General features: G+C 41.8%; 1 protein-coding gene across 1 annotated transcript in view; it reads left to right on the top strand.

The window, feature by feature from the left end:
• Window positions 1-546: 546 nt before the first annotated feature.
• FSTL1 (follistatin like 1) overlaps window positions 547-18473 on the top strand; it is a 104556-nt gene continuing 86629 nt past the window's right edge. Inside the window, 3 exon segments of the mRNA XM_069069994.1 lie at window positions 547-692; window positions 694-739; window positions 965-1021. Of these exon segments, the coding sequence (XP_068926095.1) occupies window positions 562-692; window positions 694-739; window positions 965-1021 (234 nt within the window). The 5' untranslated portion in view covers window positions 547-561.

Raw genomic sequence — 18473 nt, 5'->3', positions numbered from 1 at the left:
CCCAGCTGCAGAGAAGCCTCTTCTCCCCCTCCCTCAATCGTTCCCTTAAGTCGACAGGCACCACTCTCCCGCCCCTTCCAAAGGCTACTCTCCCCTGTCTCCTCCCCGCTGCCGGGGTTTCCAGTACCCTCGGGTACCGCCCACCTGGCTGCCTCTGCAGGCGCCCCGGGATGGGGGAGCAAGGTTGCAGCAGGAGACTCGGGAGGGGGGAGGATGTAGGGGGAGGAGGGCTTCTCAGCTTCGGGTCCCCTTCCTCACCAGCTCTCCCCTCCTTCTGCTTTGTTGCTATTAGCAGCACCCTCACCCACCCACGCAGGAGTCTCTTTTGGGGTTCGGGAGCTTCAGGGACGGGGATGAGTTGGGTAAGGGGAGGGAAGGAGAGAGACAGGAGAACGAAGGGGTAAGCAACGAAATCACTGAGGCTGGGGGGTGTGGGGGGGGAGGGAAGGAGGAGGGAAAGAGGGAGAGGGATCAGAGAGCTGTGGGGGCAGCTGATGCTGATGGGGGGAGGAGGATAGGGAGGAGCTCCGCAGGGTGGCAGTCAGGAAGGGAGGGGTCTTAATGGGGAGGCGGAGGGTGGAACAGAGTTTCTCCTCCCCTGGAGCCCCGATCAGATTTCCTCTAGAGGCAGAAGAAAAAGCAAAGATCCCACCTTCACTTCCCTCTGCCTGGCCCGAGTGGGCTCGCCTCCTGCCTCTGCTTTGCGCCGTCCGCCCGGGACCCAAGGAGCCCCAGGATGGTGAGGGAGCTGGCGGGGCGCCGACCTCACGGCTGGCGGGCCCAGGGTCCGGGGGTAGCTGGGCTCAGAGGAGATCCCGGAGAGGAGAAAGGACAGAAAGGGGCAGCGGGAGGAAGTTTGCAGGGTGGGAACTGGAGAGTGGGGGGAAAGCTGCATTTCTTCTTCTCTTTCTCTACCCCCACCCCGCCACACACCAGTCTCCCCATGATGCTCTCTCTTTCGCAGATCTGGAAAAGCCTGCCAGTGCTCGCCCTGGTGGCCATCGCCTGGGTCCACGCTGAGGTATGTGAGCTGCCCCCCAGTCCGACTGGGTTACTGGAGCCGCAGCAGCCGGGTCATTCCTGCGGCTGGCTGCACCGCCCCGGGCTAACCCTAGGGCTGCAGCAGACTTGGGAGAAGTAAAGTGGGGAGGGGGTGGTGGGAAGAGGATTGAGCGAGTGGCCCCTGGGCTGCGTGTGACCCTCCTCCTCCTGCGAAAGTTTAGTATAAACCCTAAATCGGCGAAAAGTCGGCTGGGCAGAGGAAGACAGGCACTCGCGCGCGCGCACACACACAGCATTAACATGGAGGGAGTGGGGTCTGGAAGGGGGAGAGAGCCACCAGAATCCAACAGAGACCGGAGGGGGTGTCCCACATTGCTGCGGATTTCCAAAATGCGTCTAGAGCTGCCCTCTCAATGGGGAAGCCTTCCTTCTCCACTCCCCCACCCCCAACCGCCCGCCAATACTATCTGCCCACAAAGAAAACGCTAGGCTGAAATGGAAGAAAATGTCTCTCTTTCTCCTGGGGTGAAAAAAAGTTCTCTTTCTGAAGTGAGTTACACGATTTCCCTGAAATTGTTTCCCTTCCTGCCCCTCTCTCTAGCTAAGTATTCACATCTGAGACGTTAACAGGGGCAGATTTATATCCTCTAAAGTACCAGAATGAAAATGATCCCTTAAACTCAGACTGCACGAATGTTAGTGATGTATCTGGTACTTGCTTTGGGGCTCCAGGATTATCAGTGAAAGTATTTCAGAGCTTTTCTTGCAAATGTTTCCTTTGAACTTTGAGGCCCCTTTCCTGTCTTTGGGAACAAATAGACAGACCCTGCACCCCGGGAACTCCTTCACTCATCCCCCAGGAACTCTGAGGTCTATTTTCAGAAAATAAACAATACTAAATTCCCAGGGGGCTCTGGCCTCCAAGAACAAGTGAAGTCAGAAGCCAAATATTTGACAATTACTACAGGAAATGTGGAAGGAATTAAAAAAAACACGAACCCAGTTACATGAGGGAGAGAAAATGGAATGTGCATTACAAAAGTAGGTCCCTGGTGGGTATTTCTTTTCCCTTCACATTGCAGCTCTGCTCCACCCTTCTTCAAATCACTTCTCCACTCTGCCCAAGCAAATCGCGAGCACAGATGATTTCTTTAAGATAGAAAAGTCTTTAAACTCATTCTTAGCCTCTTCCTAGTCATTTCGTTGATTGAGCCAAAAAAGCAGAATGAACAATGCAAAGCATAATTAGTGATTTGTAGTGTTTGGCCTAAACCTAGCCCGTGGCTTGAGCTTACCTGTAACTTTAAGCACCTCTGTTCCCACTCTCTGTAACTGAGGGAGGATCGAATCCTCAGCCCTCTGACAGAACTTGGTAACTTAGGGGACTGAGAAGACAGAAGCAGCTGCTGCCAAGAGGCAGATGTGTTAAAATTAGTTTCTCACCGATTGTAAAAATTATTAGCGTGGGTCCCTGTATGTTCTGGCAGTTTCTTAGGATTGTAGATTTAAAGCAGGAAGTCTGTGTCTGCTATGTTGCTCCGCCCACCCTCCCTATGCTCCTTTTTGGGAATATAGAGCTATGTTACATTGCCCAGGCTGCTTGTCCTGCTGTAATTATTATGCTATTCAGAAAGTCTGAACTGTCAAGTAAAGTTCTCCCAGCGTGGCAGTTTTCTGACAGAGATGGAAAAGCTTGGAAAACTGTCAAGTCTTACATATTATTGTTGTTGCTGTTGAGTCGTGTTTGACTCTTCATGACCCCAAATGGGGTTTTCTTGACAAAGATACTGGAGTGGTTTGACATTTCCTTTTCCAGCTCATTTTACAGATGAGGAAACTGAGGCAAACAGGATTAAGTGACTTGTCCAGGTTCACACAGCTAGTAAGTGTCTGAGGTTGGATTTGAATCTAGGTTTTCCTGACTCCAGACCTGGCTCCATCTACAGTACCAGCTAGATGCCCCAAGTCTTACATAAGTCATTCTTAAAATTCTAGGGCAAAAAATAGGTTAAAAGAAGAGACATTATGAGAAGGAAGCTAAGACTTGGAAGCCAAAGGTGGTAGCACAGAAATGAGGGAGGCTCTTAGTGTAATGTATGTGAAAGTAGATAAGAGAGAGGAAGGGGTGAATGACAATAGGGCTAATTTTATGTGCCTCTGCTTATCTCTTAGTGCCCTTTTATGCATCAGTCAATTTCTTAGGTATCTGGTACTGATTGACATTAGTGCAAGTCATTTCTAAGGATGCCTTTGTCAGGATGGACTTGAAATAGAAAAGACAAGCATATTTATATTCATGTTCTTAATGATAATAAATTATATTCCATTCACGTAACATATCAGTTGTCTCCATGTGGCATCGATTTGCTCCATCAAACTTTGTTTTAATGCATTTTATGATTATTGGCTCCCATGATGGAGAGGCAAAGTGGTTGAGTCTATAGAGAACCCTTCTTAAAGAGAGGAAAACCTCAGTTCAAGTAGCACTTACAATACTATATGACTCTGGCCAAATCACTTCGTGTCCTAGGCAATTCTCTGGAACAATGATTCTGAATTAGAGAAAATGTTTAATATTTTGATAACGTTGTTTTTCTTTTATCCTATATATTTTGTTTTATGTGCTTAAAAAACATTTTTTCTGAGAAGAGGTCCACAGGTTTCCCTAGACTGCCAAAATTGTCCGTAACACAAAAAAAGGTGCTATAAGACAATAAAATGCCACTCTGCATTGACTGGTAGAGGGAGGTGGCTCCCTCAGAGATCTCTATTATACTGAGGCAACCACAGGTCCATCCTCTACCCTGATCCCAAGGTAGAAAAACACAGTTCATTGTTAGTTATGAGGGAATCTAGTACACATACACATACATATGTGTGTAAACATACATATATGTATACATCTATATCTACATACATACACACATACATATGGAAAGACAGAAATACAGATGTAGTTAAGGAGTAATAACCATCTTTAAGAGTTTTTAAAACTTTGGAAAGTGATAAAAACTTTTTTTTCAATTGACTAAAATAGGAGTGATGTTTTAGGACTCTTTCTTGGGAAATATAGGCTGTGGATTTTTTAAATGGGCTATTTGCCCCACTGTCTTTGGCTTACCTCTGAATAATTTAAAAGATGTGGTTGCCTGACCAACATGAAAATAGATTAATTTAAAAGGTATATTATAGGATCATTGATTTGAGGACATAAGGGACTTTAAAATATATCTTCTGCAAAATGTCACCATTTTACCATTTTGCAGATGGGGAATGAAAGGTTGAATTCTTTCCCCAAGGTCACACAGGCAGCAAATAGCAGAGTAAGTCTTCAAATCCACAGCCTCTGACTCCAAACTTAGGGCTCACTCTACTGCACCATGCTGCTTTCTTAGATCCTAGTGTTAAAGCAAGTCTGTATGGCAGTTAGAGTGCTTAATAACTACATGTCCCTGGGCAGCTCACTTAATCTTAATGTGGGCCAGGCAACTCTCTAGAATCACAGGTTTGAAGATGGAAGGACCTTCCAGGTTATCTGGTCCAATCCCTTCATTTTACAGTTGAAGAAATTGAATCCCAAGGAGGTTAGGTGATTTTCCTAAGATCATACAAGTAGTAAGTGGCTGAGCCACAGAACTCAAGTCCTCATTCACTGATTGACTGACTTTGGTTCACTTCTGCCTTAGCATTTAGCTACCAAGTCATAGATAAGTAATGCTCTGGTGGAGAGAGTTCCCCCACAGGGAATCCTTGACCATGGCAAAGTCCTGAGAGGAAAAATTTTTTTAGCCAATTGTGAAGGAGCCAGGGAATACTATACCTTCAAAACCAGATGTGGTCCAAGTCTGGGAAACGTGCTAACTAGGTTTTCTAATCATAATTTAAAACTGCTTAAATATTACACAAATTATGTTCTGATACTTTAGTTTAATACTTTGCTCATTGTCGTTGTTATTTGGTCATTTCAGTCATGTCCAACTCTTCATGACCCCATTTGGGGTTTTCTTGGCAAAGATACTGGAGTGGTTTGTCATTTTCTTCTCCATCTCATTTTACAGATAAGGAAACTGAGGCAAACAGTTAAGTGACTTGTTCAGGGTCACACAACTAGTAAGTGTCTGAGGCCAGATTTGAACTCAGGTCCTCCTGACTCCAAGCCTGGCAGTCTATCTACTGTGCCATCTAGCTGCCACATTTTGCACATAGTGGATATTTAATAAATTATCTAATTAATAAATCAATCAGCTAATGAAAACTATAACTCACAGAAAGTTTTTGGAAAAAAATTTGGGGGAGGGGTCAAGGGAAATGATACTCTTTCATATGCTTTCCATCTTTTTCACAAAGCCCCTGTGAATTTTTGCTGATTACACAACTCATTTTCTGTAATTCATTCCACTAACTTACTCAGCCCCACCTAGCTTCCAGCTGATCCATCTATTCATCCATACTCTCTACTGTCCAGCAAACCATACAGCCTTGGAACTCTTTAGAGTGTGTGTCTGCCTGTATCACTATGTTATGTCTTTGTGTATATGTATATGAGTCTGAAAATTACATGACAGTGGCCTGGAGGCTGCAGGTTTCCCACCCCTGGCCTAGTCTCACATCATGATTCTGCCACTGAGTGACCCTGGCAAAGTCACTCTCTGAATCTCTGTTTCCTCATCTCTAAAATGAGGAGGTTGGATTAAGGTGACTTCCAAATTTAAATCTCTGATCCTAGGTAGCAAGCTGAAGTATCAGCTTCTAGTAAAGCTGCCAGCCCTAATGAGTACAGCCTGGCAGAAGGACGTGTCAACCTTGGTGAGTGTCATCAGTTATTAGATGCCCTGGAGGGGTTTGTGGTTACATCTGGTCTAGGATAAATTCCTAGATTCAAACTTCTTAAATCACAATGTTATCTACTCTCCTAAAATCGAAGGGCTTCACAAAAAGCTCAGTCCATAGGTGGCTGATTTAAAAATCAAGAATGATAAGTTTATTAATTTTTAATGAGACTTGACCTAATAATTAAAATTTAACACAACTGCCTCCCAAACCCCTTACTTTAAAAATCAAGAATGATAAATTTATTAATTTGCAATGAGACTTAACCTAATGATCAAAATTTAACACTACTGCCTTCCAACCCCTTACAAGTCACCCTTTCCTCTTCCAACGCTTAACTCCATGCCTGGCATGTCATGGGCAATTAACAAATGCTAGTGAATTGACTGACTGACTTTATTCTCTTCCTCCCTCCATCCCTCCCCTCATAGTGAGAAAGTTTACTCAGAAAACCAGATGAAAGACTAGAAGATTACTTGCTGGGAATGAAATCTGATAAAAGGTAAATGAATGATTTTAGGCCTATTGGCAGGGGACCCCACTCCTTAGCAGGTGTTCTGAAAGTCAGGCCCTGTGCTAGGTGCTGACGGTAGAAATGCAGACTGAGAGTCATTTCCCTCAAGGAACTTAAATTCTGCCAGGAAAGAGAGATTTAGGGTAATGCCCTGAGTTGATGGGTCAAATGAAAGTTTATAAGAGTGTAGATACAGAATTGGAAGGAATCTCAGAATACAATCCTCCCATTTTACAGATGAGGGAACTGAGGCTAAATAGCTTCCCCAAGGTTACATAGTACCATATGGCAAAGCTGTGTTTGAATTGAAGACCCTGACTCCATGCCCAGAATTCTTTCCTTTGTACCGCTCTGTCTCTCTTTTTTTTAAGAATGGGAGCAAGAATATGCTTCTAAATGATTAACAATAGGCTCTCCAAAAATGTTGGACATAACTTTTTTTTGAGGAAGAAGGGCAGGGCAATTGGGGTTAAGTGACTTGCCCAAGGTCACACAGTGGACATAACTTTTAAGTTTAATCTGCATCATTAACGTTTTCTCCACCACTTTTTAAAATCAAGACAGTTAACAAAACTACAAATCAAACCCTGATTGATAGTTTGCCCATTTCTAAGGTGGAACTGCTTGCATTGAAATTTTAACAATCAGGGTGGCTAGATGGCATAGTGAATAGAGCACCAACCCTGGAGTCAGGAGGACCTGAGTTCAAATCCAATCTTAGACACTTAACACTTACTAGCTGTGTGACCTTGGGCAAATCACTTACCCCCAATTGCCCTGCCTTCTCCCCTTCAAAAAAAAAAAAAAGAAAGAAAGAAAAGAAAATTTAGCAATCAACTTTGGAGCCAGTATGAGCTGGTTCCAGCACATATTTAGAGGTTGCTGGCAAAACTGATATTCTTCAGCAGCATAGAAACAACTGAGCTTAGCACCTAGTGAGCAAGAATCCAGTACAGAGCCTGTGAGAGGCAGCCTGAAGCAGTGGATAAAAAGCCAGTGTTAAAGTCCGTAAGACCTGGAATCAATTTCACCTCTCCTATATGTTGGCTGTATGGCCCTGGGCAAGTCAGTGGACCAGGGAAACCTGGACATATTTGTGAGTAGAAGGGAAGGAGCCCATAGATAAGAAAAGCTTGGAAATTAGGGAGAAAGAGAAGACAATCAGAACTGAAAGCTAGAGGAGATGAGAATGGGTTGATATTGGCAAGGAGAAAGATCATCTTATTCTCAGATGAAAGAAGATAGATGGTGAGAGTAATGTATTGTTGAGGTCTAGAAGAAAGACTAGTGGTGACTAGAATGGGACAAAGAGTACAAGGGTCAAGGACAGAATTAAGAGCCATTATGCTGTATCTGGGGCCACTAAGAGGCCCAATGGATAGAGTGCTACAACCGGAGTCAGGAAGACGCATCTTCCTGAGTTCAAATCCAGCTTTAGACACTTACTAGCTGTGTGACCCTGGGTAAGTCACTTAACCCCAATTGCATTAGTGTCCTCATCTGTAAAATGATCTGGAGAAGGAAATGGCAAACCACTCCAGTATCTTTGCCAAGAAAACCCCAAATGGGGTCATGAAGAGTTGGAAAGGACTGAACAATAACACCACATGTTCTATCAGAAAGAACACAAGGGTTGGAGTCAGAGTATCTGGGTTCAAGTCTTGATTCTGCTACTTACTTCCTGTGTGACCTTGGAAAAGTTATTTCAACTCTCTGGGTCTCAGTTTCCTCATTTGTGAAATGAAGAAGGTATAACTAGAAATTTTTCTATTCGGGCAAACTTCACAGGGGGTGACCTCAATTCATCTTTTTAAGACTAATTCATTTGGATACAAGATAACCATTGGGACACTGCAAGGACATTGCTGGGGAGAGAGGAAAGGACTTCACCTGGACCATATCTGCCCAGGGGAAGGAGAACAACATTTGGAAGCTGCTTATTTTAACTCATTAATCTTGCTCACTCTGATTTAATTGGTATAGGGAGCCTACATGAGTGAAAAAAATATTCATTAAGTGCCTACTGTGTACTAGGGATGCAAACTAGTGAGATAGAGCCTTCCAGGGGCTGCTAGGTAGCTCAGTGGCCCTGGAATCAGGAAGACCTGAGTTCAAATCCAACCTCAGACACTTGACACTTACTAGCTGTGTGACCCTGGGCAAGTCACTTAACCTCAGTTGCCTTGCCCCCCCCCAAAAAAAAGACAGAGCCTGCTTTCAGAGAGCTTACATTCTAATGAGAAGAAAAGATAATACAAGGGATCTCAAAGGAGACCCAGTGAGTGGAAGATGACCCAAAGCAAGCAGGATGGTTGGGAAATGACCAAGAAGTGAAGTAAAGCAAGATACGGTGAAAGTTTACCTATCAGAGTGCCAAGGGTAGAGTCTAGAATCCAGTGGGAGGGGGATGAGGAAGATGACTTCTTGGTGAGTTATCTGCCTCTGCTAATGCATGTCAGTATTGGCTGGACCTTGTTATCTTAGGACTTTGAGGTTAAGTGATTTTCCTTGAGCCACACAGCCAGTATGTAGAAGAGGTGGAAATTAATTCCAGGTCTTACTGACTATAACACTGTCTACCCACTGCTTTGGGATGTGGGACAAATTAAGTTTAATCTGTATCATTAACATGGGGCCTTTCATAGGTTTTGTACTGAATTCTTGCTCACTTGGTACTAAACTCAGTTGTTTCTGTGTGTCTGAAGAATGTCAGTTTTGCCAGCAACCTCTAAATGTTATTGCCTTGGGGCAAATCCCCAGTAACCCCACCCTAGTTATGACTCCACTTGGCTGCTCTCTAAGGTCCTTCCCAGTTCTAAAATCAGTGATTCATTTCAGCCATTTTAAAATCTCAGTGTCATCCTTTCATCATTCTAGGGCAGTGGAGGTCATGATGTGAGAACAGGGTAGGAGAGATGCAAGAAATGTTGAGGGGTGGACAAGAATTGCCTATTGATTGGATACAACAGTGAAGAAGAAGGAAGAATTTAGGATGATTCCAAAGGCACAGACCTGGCTCAGTGGAAGAATGGTGGTTCTTTACAATATCTTTTATCTTTAAAATATAAAGGTTATCTTTACACTATCAAGCCACTCACCCACTGGGGGGAAATCGTTCTAAGGCTATACACAAATTTTAAAAAGCAATTTCATTGAACCGGGAAGGGGAGGATAGAGAAAGCACTTTAGACATTTAACTCACTATTTAATTTGAGAAGATAGAACATAAAAGAGGTTTTATTGTTTGTTGCCTCTACTAAATACACTTTAGTTCCATATTATGGGTAGTTAAGGGAGAAGGATGGCAGAGGGAGAAACAGAGAAAGGGGGAGAGGGGTGAGGGAGAGGAAGAAGGAGATGAAAGGGCTAAGAGGAGGGAAGAGGGACAACTGGGAAAGGCAGAGTGAGGGGGCTGTGCAGAGAACACTGGTCTGAGGAAGGAGGCGGCTTGGGTTTGAGTCCCAGCTCTGTCTCCTTCAGTTCCAGGGACCTAAGCTGCAGGATCTGGCTCTCTACAAACCCCTCCTCTTTGCAGATGTAATATGGCTCTTTCAGGGTGTGTTGAATCTGAGACCCTGTTGCCTCCCTAGGGGAAATTGGAGGAAGTCTCTCTTACTTAATTGGGCAAATCTCTTCTCCAAGGGGGAAGTCAGATGAGCAAATATCTTGGTCATTCCCTACCTTCCCTTACTCCCTCTCTCTGCCAATACTCTCTCTCTCTCTCTCTCTCTCTCTCTCTCTCTCTCTCTCTCTCTCTCTCTCTCTCTCTCTCTCTCTCTCTATCTCTCTCTCTCTCTCTCTCTCTCTCTCTCTCTCTCTCTCTCTCTCCCTCCCTCTCCCTCTCTCTCCCTCCTCCCTCCCCTTTCCTCCCCCCTCCCCCCTTCTCTCTCTCTCTCATGCAGAGGCAGATATACTTTATCTGCAAGACTTTCTGACTCCTTCCCTGTTTTCGTTATCACAGGGTGACAGTCACACTCAGGATTAGTGGAAAGGAAAGAGATGTTCTTAATGAGAGCCTGACCCTGTGGCTCCCTAGTTGTGGCTCCAAAACCCTTTGGAGTGGTTTATCACAGTTTACCAAACCCATCATTAAGGCTAAAACAAATTCCAATTCCTCTTCCTCAAATTCCATATTTGATAAGACTCCACCTTCTCACCATAAAGAAAATAATTCTTCAATAATTCTTCACATATTCACTGTTTTCTGTAAGCTGTTCACTTTTAAAAGGTTGGAGTTTTACACAAATTCAGATGAACCTTCTGGATGAGGGTAGGGCTCCTGCAACCTTAGATCTAGACTTTATGCAAGGTTAAGTTTACCTGATAATACTCACTTCAGTGAGGAAGGACTCAGCCCACGGAGTCTAATTACCTCCACTTCTAAACATTCCTTTTCATTAACCCTGGAGACCATTATAGAATTGTCCAAGAGCTACAGACTGCTGAGCATGGAAATCAGGTAATCAGTCAATCAGAGTTTTATCGTTGTTGTTCAGTCATTTCAATACTGTTTTCTTGGCAGCAATACTGGAGTGGTTTACCATTTCCTTGTCCAGCCCATTTTACAGATGAAGAAAACAAGGCAAACAGGGTTAAGTGACTTGCCCAGGGTCACACAGCTAGTAAGTGTTTGAGGCCAGATTTGAACTCAGGGAGATGAGTACTCCTGACTCCAGGTCTGGTGTTCTATCCTCTACCTTATTTCCCCTCATAGCAAAGTACTTATCATTAACAAACAGGCTAATAATGAAACCTCTAGTCTCCTAAATCTCAAGTCCTGACACTGTATTTCTTTTTTTTTTTAAAGTAATTGTGGTTAAGTAACTTGCCCAAGGTTATACAGCCAGTTTTTTTGGGTGGGTGTCAAGTATCTGAGGCCGGAACCGATCTGGGTCCTCCCGGCTCTGGGGCGGCACTCTTACTCACTGTGCCACCTAGCTGCCCCCCTGAAACTGTATTTCTAAACTTTTACTCTTAAAACCAGAAGGATTATTATGCTCCCTGAACTTTTAATGATCTTATTCCTATACATAATTCAGTACCAGATCTTGTGGTTCTATCTTTGACAGGGATGCCCAGATGCTTTAAAGGATCCCCAGTAATGGTTCAGAAGGATATATATAAAAGCAGCTAGGTGGTCTTGTGGATAGAGCCCTGGACTTTGAGTTGGAAAAACCTGAGTTCAAATCCTGCCTCAGATATTTAGTAGGTGTATAACACTGCACAAATGCCCCCATCTCTCTGTATCTGTTTCCCCACTGTAAAAGGGGGATAATAACAGCAGCTATTTCCCAGGGCTATAGTGAGGATCAAATTTTATATATATAGTGTATGTGTGTATATGTGTGTGTGTGTGTATACACATAAATGCTAACTCTGTTCTTCAAATGCTAGCTCTGTTCTTCATGCTACAAACCCCTTGAGAAACTACAATTCTAGAATTTAAGAGAATGACTATAGCTTGGACAATATGAGATCGCCAGCTTCATGTAGACGTGATTCTGTAGGAGGTTCAAACCAAATTGAATAGACCTGTTTGTATTTTATGGTAAAGACTCTTTCACAAGGATCTGAGATCATTGTAAGCAAGAAGACAAGGGACATCAGAGCTTCACAATTCTCTCTGTTTTGGCTCCTAATTTTTTGTGGCCACACTTATGATTTACCCAGTTCTCTTTCCTTTCCATATTAGTTTCCCAGATGTGTCCTATCTCCTTTTCCCGGCCACCAGGAGCCTCTAGAAACAAAGAAAAAGTTAAGCAAAACTAACAAAAAGACTGTGTCTAACCTCCCATGCATTCCATACTAAATTCTGTCCCTGTGTATCCCCTGAATCTCTCTATCAAAATATGATCTCCTGGCCAAGACTGGTCTTTTTATTACTCAGCATTCAACTTCCTTTGAGCGTTCTGTTGCTATAGTGTTTAGTTGTTAGACATTTATATTGTTCTATTGGTTCTGCTTACTTCCCCAACTCATACAAATCTTCCTATACTTCTCTCAATTTCTTTTATTTTCATTTCTTATAGTACATTAATATACCATTAAGTTTACATACCACAATTTGTTCAACGATTCTCCAATCACTTAGTGCCTACTTTGTTTCCAGATTTTTGGTTGGTTTTTTTTTTTGTTATTTCAAAAAAGTGAAGCTTTAAATATATTGGTATATATGAGACTCTTCTTTCTGTTTTTGACCACCTTGGGGATATATACCTAGTAATGGGATCGCTATGTCTAAGAAAAATAATAGATTAGGGGCTTTTTGTCACATAGCTACATTGCTTTCCAGAGCAGTTGGACTAATTTCTACCTGATTCCTTCCGGACTTTCCAGCCTCCTTCCATCTTACTCATATTTACATTCTACCAATACCAAATTGGACAATTCTAACAATAGTATATTAATATACCTATCTTCCCGTAGCTCCTCCAACATTTTTTGTCATCTTTGCCAATTTGCTAGGTATGAGATCAATGGTCAGTAAACATTTATTAAGTGCCTACTATTCTCCAAGCTACTGTACCAAATGCTGGAGATACAAATTAGAAAAAGACTGTCCCTGCTTTCAGAGAGTTTACAGTCTAATAGAGAAGACAGTTCTCAAAAGTAAGCTGAAAGGGGGTGGCAGGGGAGCTGCCGCAGGGTACCCATGATGTTTATGAAGTGGAAACCAAGCAGAGCAGCTGATGGAAAGTGAGGAGTTAGTTGGAATGTCTGGAACCCTCCATAAAGGAAGGCTTTGGGAGGAATTGGCTGCTCTGCCCTCTAGTCCTCTAATCAGGAGAGGCCTGCTGAGGGTGCTGAGGGTGTTGAGTATCAAAGTTGAGTCAATCTCCATGAGCGTATTCTGAGGGAGGCAGGATGTTACTGGAATCAAAACCAAGCAGAGCAGCTGATAGAAAATAAGGTGAGGCTTCAGAGGAGTTTTCGTTTTTATTTCTTTTATTATTAGTGATTTCAGATTGTTAGGGTATAATGGAAAGAACACTGGAGGAGAAATCAGGAGCAGAGGGACCTAGCCTACATGTTCTACTGCTAACTTAATATATGATACTTTGCCTCTCGGTGACTGAGCTGATTATGTGTCTGATGAGGGAGCTTAATTAAGGTCCTCTTCAACCCAAACATGCTATGATTCTCTGGAGGCAAAAAGAGAATCAGTTCACTAGTCTATAATATGAGAACAGAAGCAATTAGAACCAAGGAGGTGTAGGGGACCAGAGCCCACAGTGCTCTCCAAAACCCCATGGGCCAACAGAAGCTGTAGTCCTTTTGGAAGCTAGAATGAGTTCACATTCTAATTATTCCTTATGGTTCACTAGGAATGAACTGTCCAGAACCAGTCCTAAATATCAGTTATCTGAACCCACTGGTGGCTTTTAAAAATATTTTAAAATTTTTTAAAATTATATGTCTATGCAATCTCAAGGTCAGATTGCCTTTCTGTCCTTGACTTGGTTTAAGTGAGGTGGAATATATCCCTTCATCCTCAGGTGTACACAAATTAGGCAGCAAAAAGACCTGGGTCTTATCCTAGCTCAGCTGTTAAATATTTAGCTGTGGGATCATGGACAACTCTCAGCACCCTTACCTACTCTGTTTTTCTTTTCTTTAAAGTTTTTTTCCCCACCCTCCCACTCTACTCCAACTTGAACCCTTCCTAGTAAGAAAGAAAAACGGTTAAGCAGAATGGACCAACAAAGTTACCACATCTGAGGGTGTATGCAACATTTTGCTCACGTAGTCACCCACTTCTCCACTAAAAGAAGGGGGATTTGTTTAATCTGTTGTTTGCCTCCCCCACTTTCCTTAGAGAGTTGTGAGGACCAAAAGATGCTGTAGGATTTAGGGATGTTAGATATAATGCATATGTTATGTTAATGGGATATAAGATCTTCCCTGCCCATTAATAGACCTCATGTGGAGTCCATTAAGGGAAACTTACTTAGGGGAGGCTTGCTTGTAGGAAGGCTTTCACATCTTTTGCTAATTTCTAATTAGGCACTGAGTTATAAGGGTTGTGATACCCTCTGGTTCTGAGAAGTGTGTATATACTCTGAGTTGGTATTTTCCTTTGGGGGCTCACTTATGAGAAGGATTTTGTGATTCCCGGGTCGAGATTCTGAGTGGCCGTAGGTTCAGAGCTCCCCAACTGCTCAGATGTAAAGTCTCTCTCCATCCAGGGATGTATGTAAAGTGTATAGCAATATTGCTTTCATTAAAATTGGGGACAGTAGCAGGGGCCAGGTGGCTCAGCGAGTAAAAGCACCGGCTCCAGTGTCAGGATGACCTGGGGATCAAATCCGGGCTCAGATACTTAGCACCACACCCAGAAATAACTGGCCATGTAGCCTTGAGCAAGTTACTTAACCCCGATTGCTTTAAAAAAAAAATTGGGGACAGTCTTTTTCTAATTTGTATCAGATTTGTATTTCAGGCAGTCAGAGCCTTGTCTGTTGGTCTTTATTTCTCTGCTTGTATTTTCTCGGTTCATATTTTCTCTGAAGAGGTGCTGATTTTTCCCATGAACTAGTGAATGCAATTTAAAAAGATTGTTGATCCCTTAAACAGCTATCTTTCCTAGTAAAGCAGATCTAAGAACCTGTGCTAGCAGCTATCCTGGGTATGCCAGTATGGTTGCTGCTACAGCATATGAAATTATTTATAAATAATAAAGCATTATACAAGTAGAAAGTGATACTATAATTAATTATAACATGGATATTATTTTTATGCATTCTGTTGTAAGTTAATTTCATTATTTTAATAATAATATAATAAACATATTAATGTATGAATTAATATAGAAAATAATATAATTCAATAATAATAGCATTTGGGAATGGTTAGAAATCTCTGCTTCCTTTTTCAGGTGCTTTCTTTCTTGATCCACCAAACAGCTAAAGCCCTCTCTCCCTAAACTATTTCTGTATTAATTTTGTATTTATTCTATATACAGTGTACTTCTATATGTCCATGCTGTCTTCACCAAAAGAATGTAAGATCCTTGATAGAAACTCTTCTTTTGTCTTTACATTGCCAATGCCTAGCACAGTGTCAGCCACCTATTACTAGAAACTTAATAAATGTTGATTGATTGACCTTTGTTCTCAAAGCTCTTATTGCCTTAGCCTAAGTATCTCTTCTTCTATTGAATTCATCATAAGATGCTATTTTTATCCCCATTTTTTCAGATAAGACAACTGAGGCTGAGAGTGATTAAGTAACCTGCCCAGGGCCACACAGATAGGAAATCTTTGTGGCAGGATTTGCACTCAGGTCTTCCTGATTTTCAGTCCAGCACTCTATCCAACAAATAAGCCTAAATGTTGCTACAAGTGTCTTTCTTTCCAAACAAACTGGCCAGTTTATCAAACAGGCTATTGACTGCATAAACCAACAGGAAGACCACTAATTCTCCCCTCTCTGCAGAGACACTAGCAGGATTTAGAGAGAAACCTGAGACAAGTAGCTGGAATGGACAGAGTTAGTGGACTTTGTGCTGCTAGGTCACAGATACACATACGACTTTTAGGCTAGAATCCCATGAACAGCATCTTCCAAATATGGGACATTTGGGAGCCAGAATGCTTTGCTTCCAAGTCACACTTCAGATTTGGGAAGCCCATCAGAGGAATTGCTTCCATTAGACATGCCTTACCTTGAATGGTCTTTCTCCTCATTTCCTCCCACTTTTCCCTGATACCCACAATACCAGCAGTCCATAGAGACTGAGAAAACTATTTAACTTAAGTAGAGAAGTGAAGGTCCAAGAATAAAAAATACAGAGAATTTTAGAAAGAAGTGCTCCCTTCTGGGGGCATGGTGTCTGAATATCTCTCTCAGCTCCCAGCAGCTAGGCATCATCTCATCAGAGCCACCTGCCGGCCATCTCAACTTCCATCTAGTAAGTAGAAAACCTTTCCTTGATAAGAGTAGGCTAACAACTTTTTAGTTCATGATGAAGGCTGTAGTCCCAACGATATACTCAGGACAGCCAAATTAGAGCCAGCCATCATGTTTTCAGGCAAGATTAAGTCTTCTTTTGATTGCCTGAGTCTCAAATCGGTTTGAAGTCTGTTGTCCCATAGAGCCCTGCTGAAGAAACCCCACCAGAGTTATGTGGAATTGGATGCTATGAAGCCCACTTCCCAAGAGTCTCCCTTTAATTGGCATACCAATGAAGCCAAACTAGGATAAAAACTAATAGAAGATTGCAAAGTCATAGTTCTCCAACTTCCACATGCCCATCTTTATCATATATATCTGCCAGTCAGATGCAAACAAAAACACATAAAGCAACCTCCCAAACCTGGCTTTTGTTCTGTATTCAGACCAACATAACACCTTACTGCCTCCTATTGTACAGATGAGGAAACTTAGGCTCAGAGACATTAAGGGATTTCTCAAGGTTATATAAAACTCCTTTTGACTTTCAAAAGTTGTCAGGGTACCTTACCTTTCAAGAGTGTCAGGCTACTCCCAGTTCCTAAAAATTTTACTTGGAACCAATGTTTAATTTATAATTTCTTTTTCCAAATCTGATTTGGTTTTGGGGCTAGATAGATATTCATGTAAAATTTTACTTTTTTGTTCCTATTATATGAATATTATTCATAAGACAATGTGGTATAGTAGACAGAGAGCCAGATTTGGGATTGGGATTGAGACCCAGTTTCAAGTCCTGCAATTATTACATGCTGTGTGACCTTGGGCAAGTCACTCAACCCCTTGGTACCCAAGGAAACTACTGACTTGAATCTAGGTCTGTCCACTATGCCACACTGATTAATGAATAATATAAAATATATAATGAGAATTTTTTTAAAGTTTAAAAGTCCTTCAGGAATAAGTGAATTAGCACTCAATTTATATTTTCTGTATTTGTCATATACATATTGTATGTGTATATGTAAATATGTACAATATTCATATATAAACATATACAATATATGTGTATATTTATCTGTAAACATACATTTATATGTAATGTTTATTTATATTTTCATGTATATATTTATATATAATTATATACAGCATATTTATGTGTGAATATATACAATATATTTTGTTATATCACTAAATGTTTTCTTCTTAACTACAATCTATGTATTCTTGTCATTACTTGAACCTTCCAGATTTGATGCTTGAGGCACATCTTGCTTTCCCTAGACATCCAGACATTAACCTTTTAAAGGTCTCATGGTACAACCAAAGTATTTTCCTGGTGTGTAGTGTTCCTTTTGGCTAGTAAAGACAAATATCAATAGCATTGGTCTCAATAATCAGTCCTTGCCACATACTACAGTAATGAGTGACAATGGGCTCGATTCCCTGATAGGTGCTAATGTTCTGAGATTACCTCCCATCTACTCTGTGTATACCTTATGTGGACATAATTATTTACTTATTGTCTTCTCCAAGCTCCTTGAAGTCCAGGACTGTTTTTACTTTCTTTTTATCCTCAGCATTTAGCACCGTACTTGATAGGTAGCCCTTAATAAATGCTTGTTGATTTGACAGTCCAAGTTAAGAAAAACAGTCAATGGCCAATGTTATTTCTCAAATAATTGGCCTAGAATTCTCAGCTGGTTTGAGCTGAACTTCTGAAAAAGTGAACGTGATGAAGCATAGATGTGACTCCATGCCTGAGGCTTTGGGAATGAGATGGTGGGGATCATTTAATCCTCAGAGGCCATCTTGTCCAACCCCTTCATTTTACAGATGAGGAAACTGAGGACCATGGAGGTTAAGTGACCACTTGTGGTAAGGATCAGAGGGTAGGATGTGAACCTGATTCCTTTTTTCTTTCCTGGCAAATCTACCCACTGTCTACCCATAAAAGAATAGGTCAGTGTTTATTTATGGATATGTTGAATATGTTGTATGTTATATTTGTTTATTTATGTTATATATATATATATGTTTATTTATGGATATTTTGAATATGTTGTATGTTATAAACTTTCCTCAGATACCTCTGGCACATTTTGCTCAGGTTCAAATCTTTGTCAGGAATATTGTATGGTATATTTTTTTTTTCCAAAACAGGGCTGGAAGTTGTAAGAGTTTTTCAATACCTCTGCTTTGTTGATATCATCATAGAATTGATTCCATAAGGCTC

The sequence above is a fragment of the Petaurus breviceps genome, unplaced genomic scaffold, assembly GCF_028583685.1.
Source record: "Petaurus breviceps papuanus isolate PSGF00001 unplaced genomic scaffold, PetGlider_PUasm1.0 90792, whole genome shotgun sequence".
NCBI lineage: Eukaryota > Metazoa > Chordata > Mammalia > Diprotodontia > Petauridae > Petaurus > Petaurus breviceps.
The sequence above is the reverse complement of the archived record's forward strand: the minus strand, read 5'-3'. Positions and strand labels throughout refer to the sequence as shown.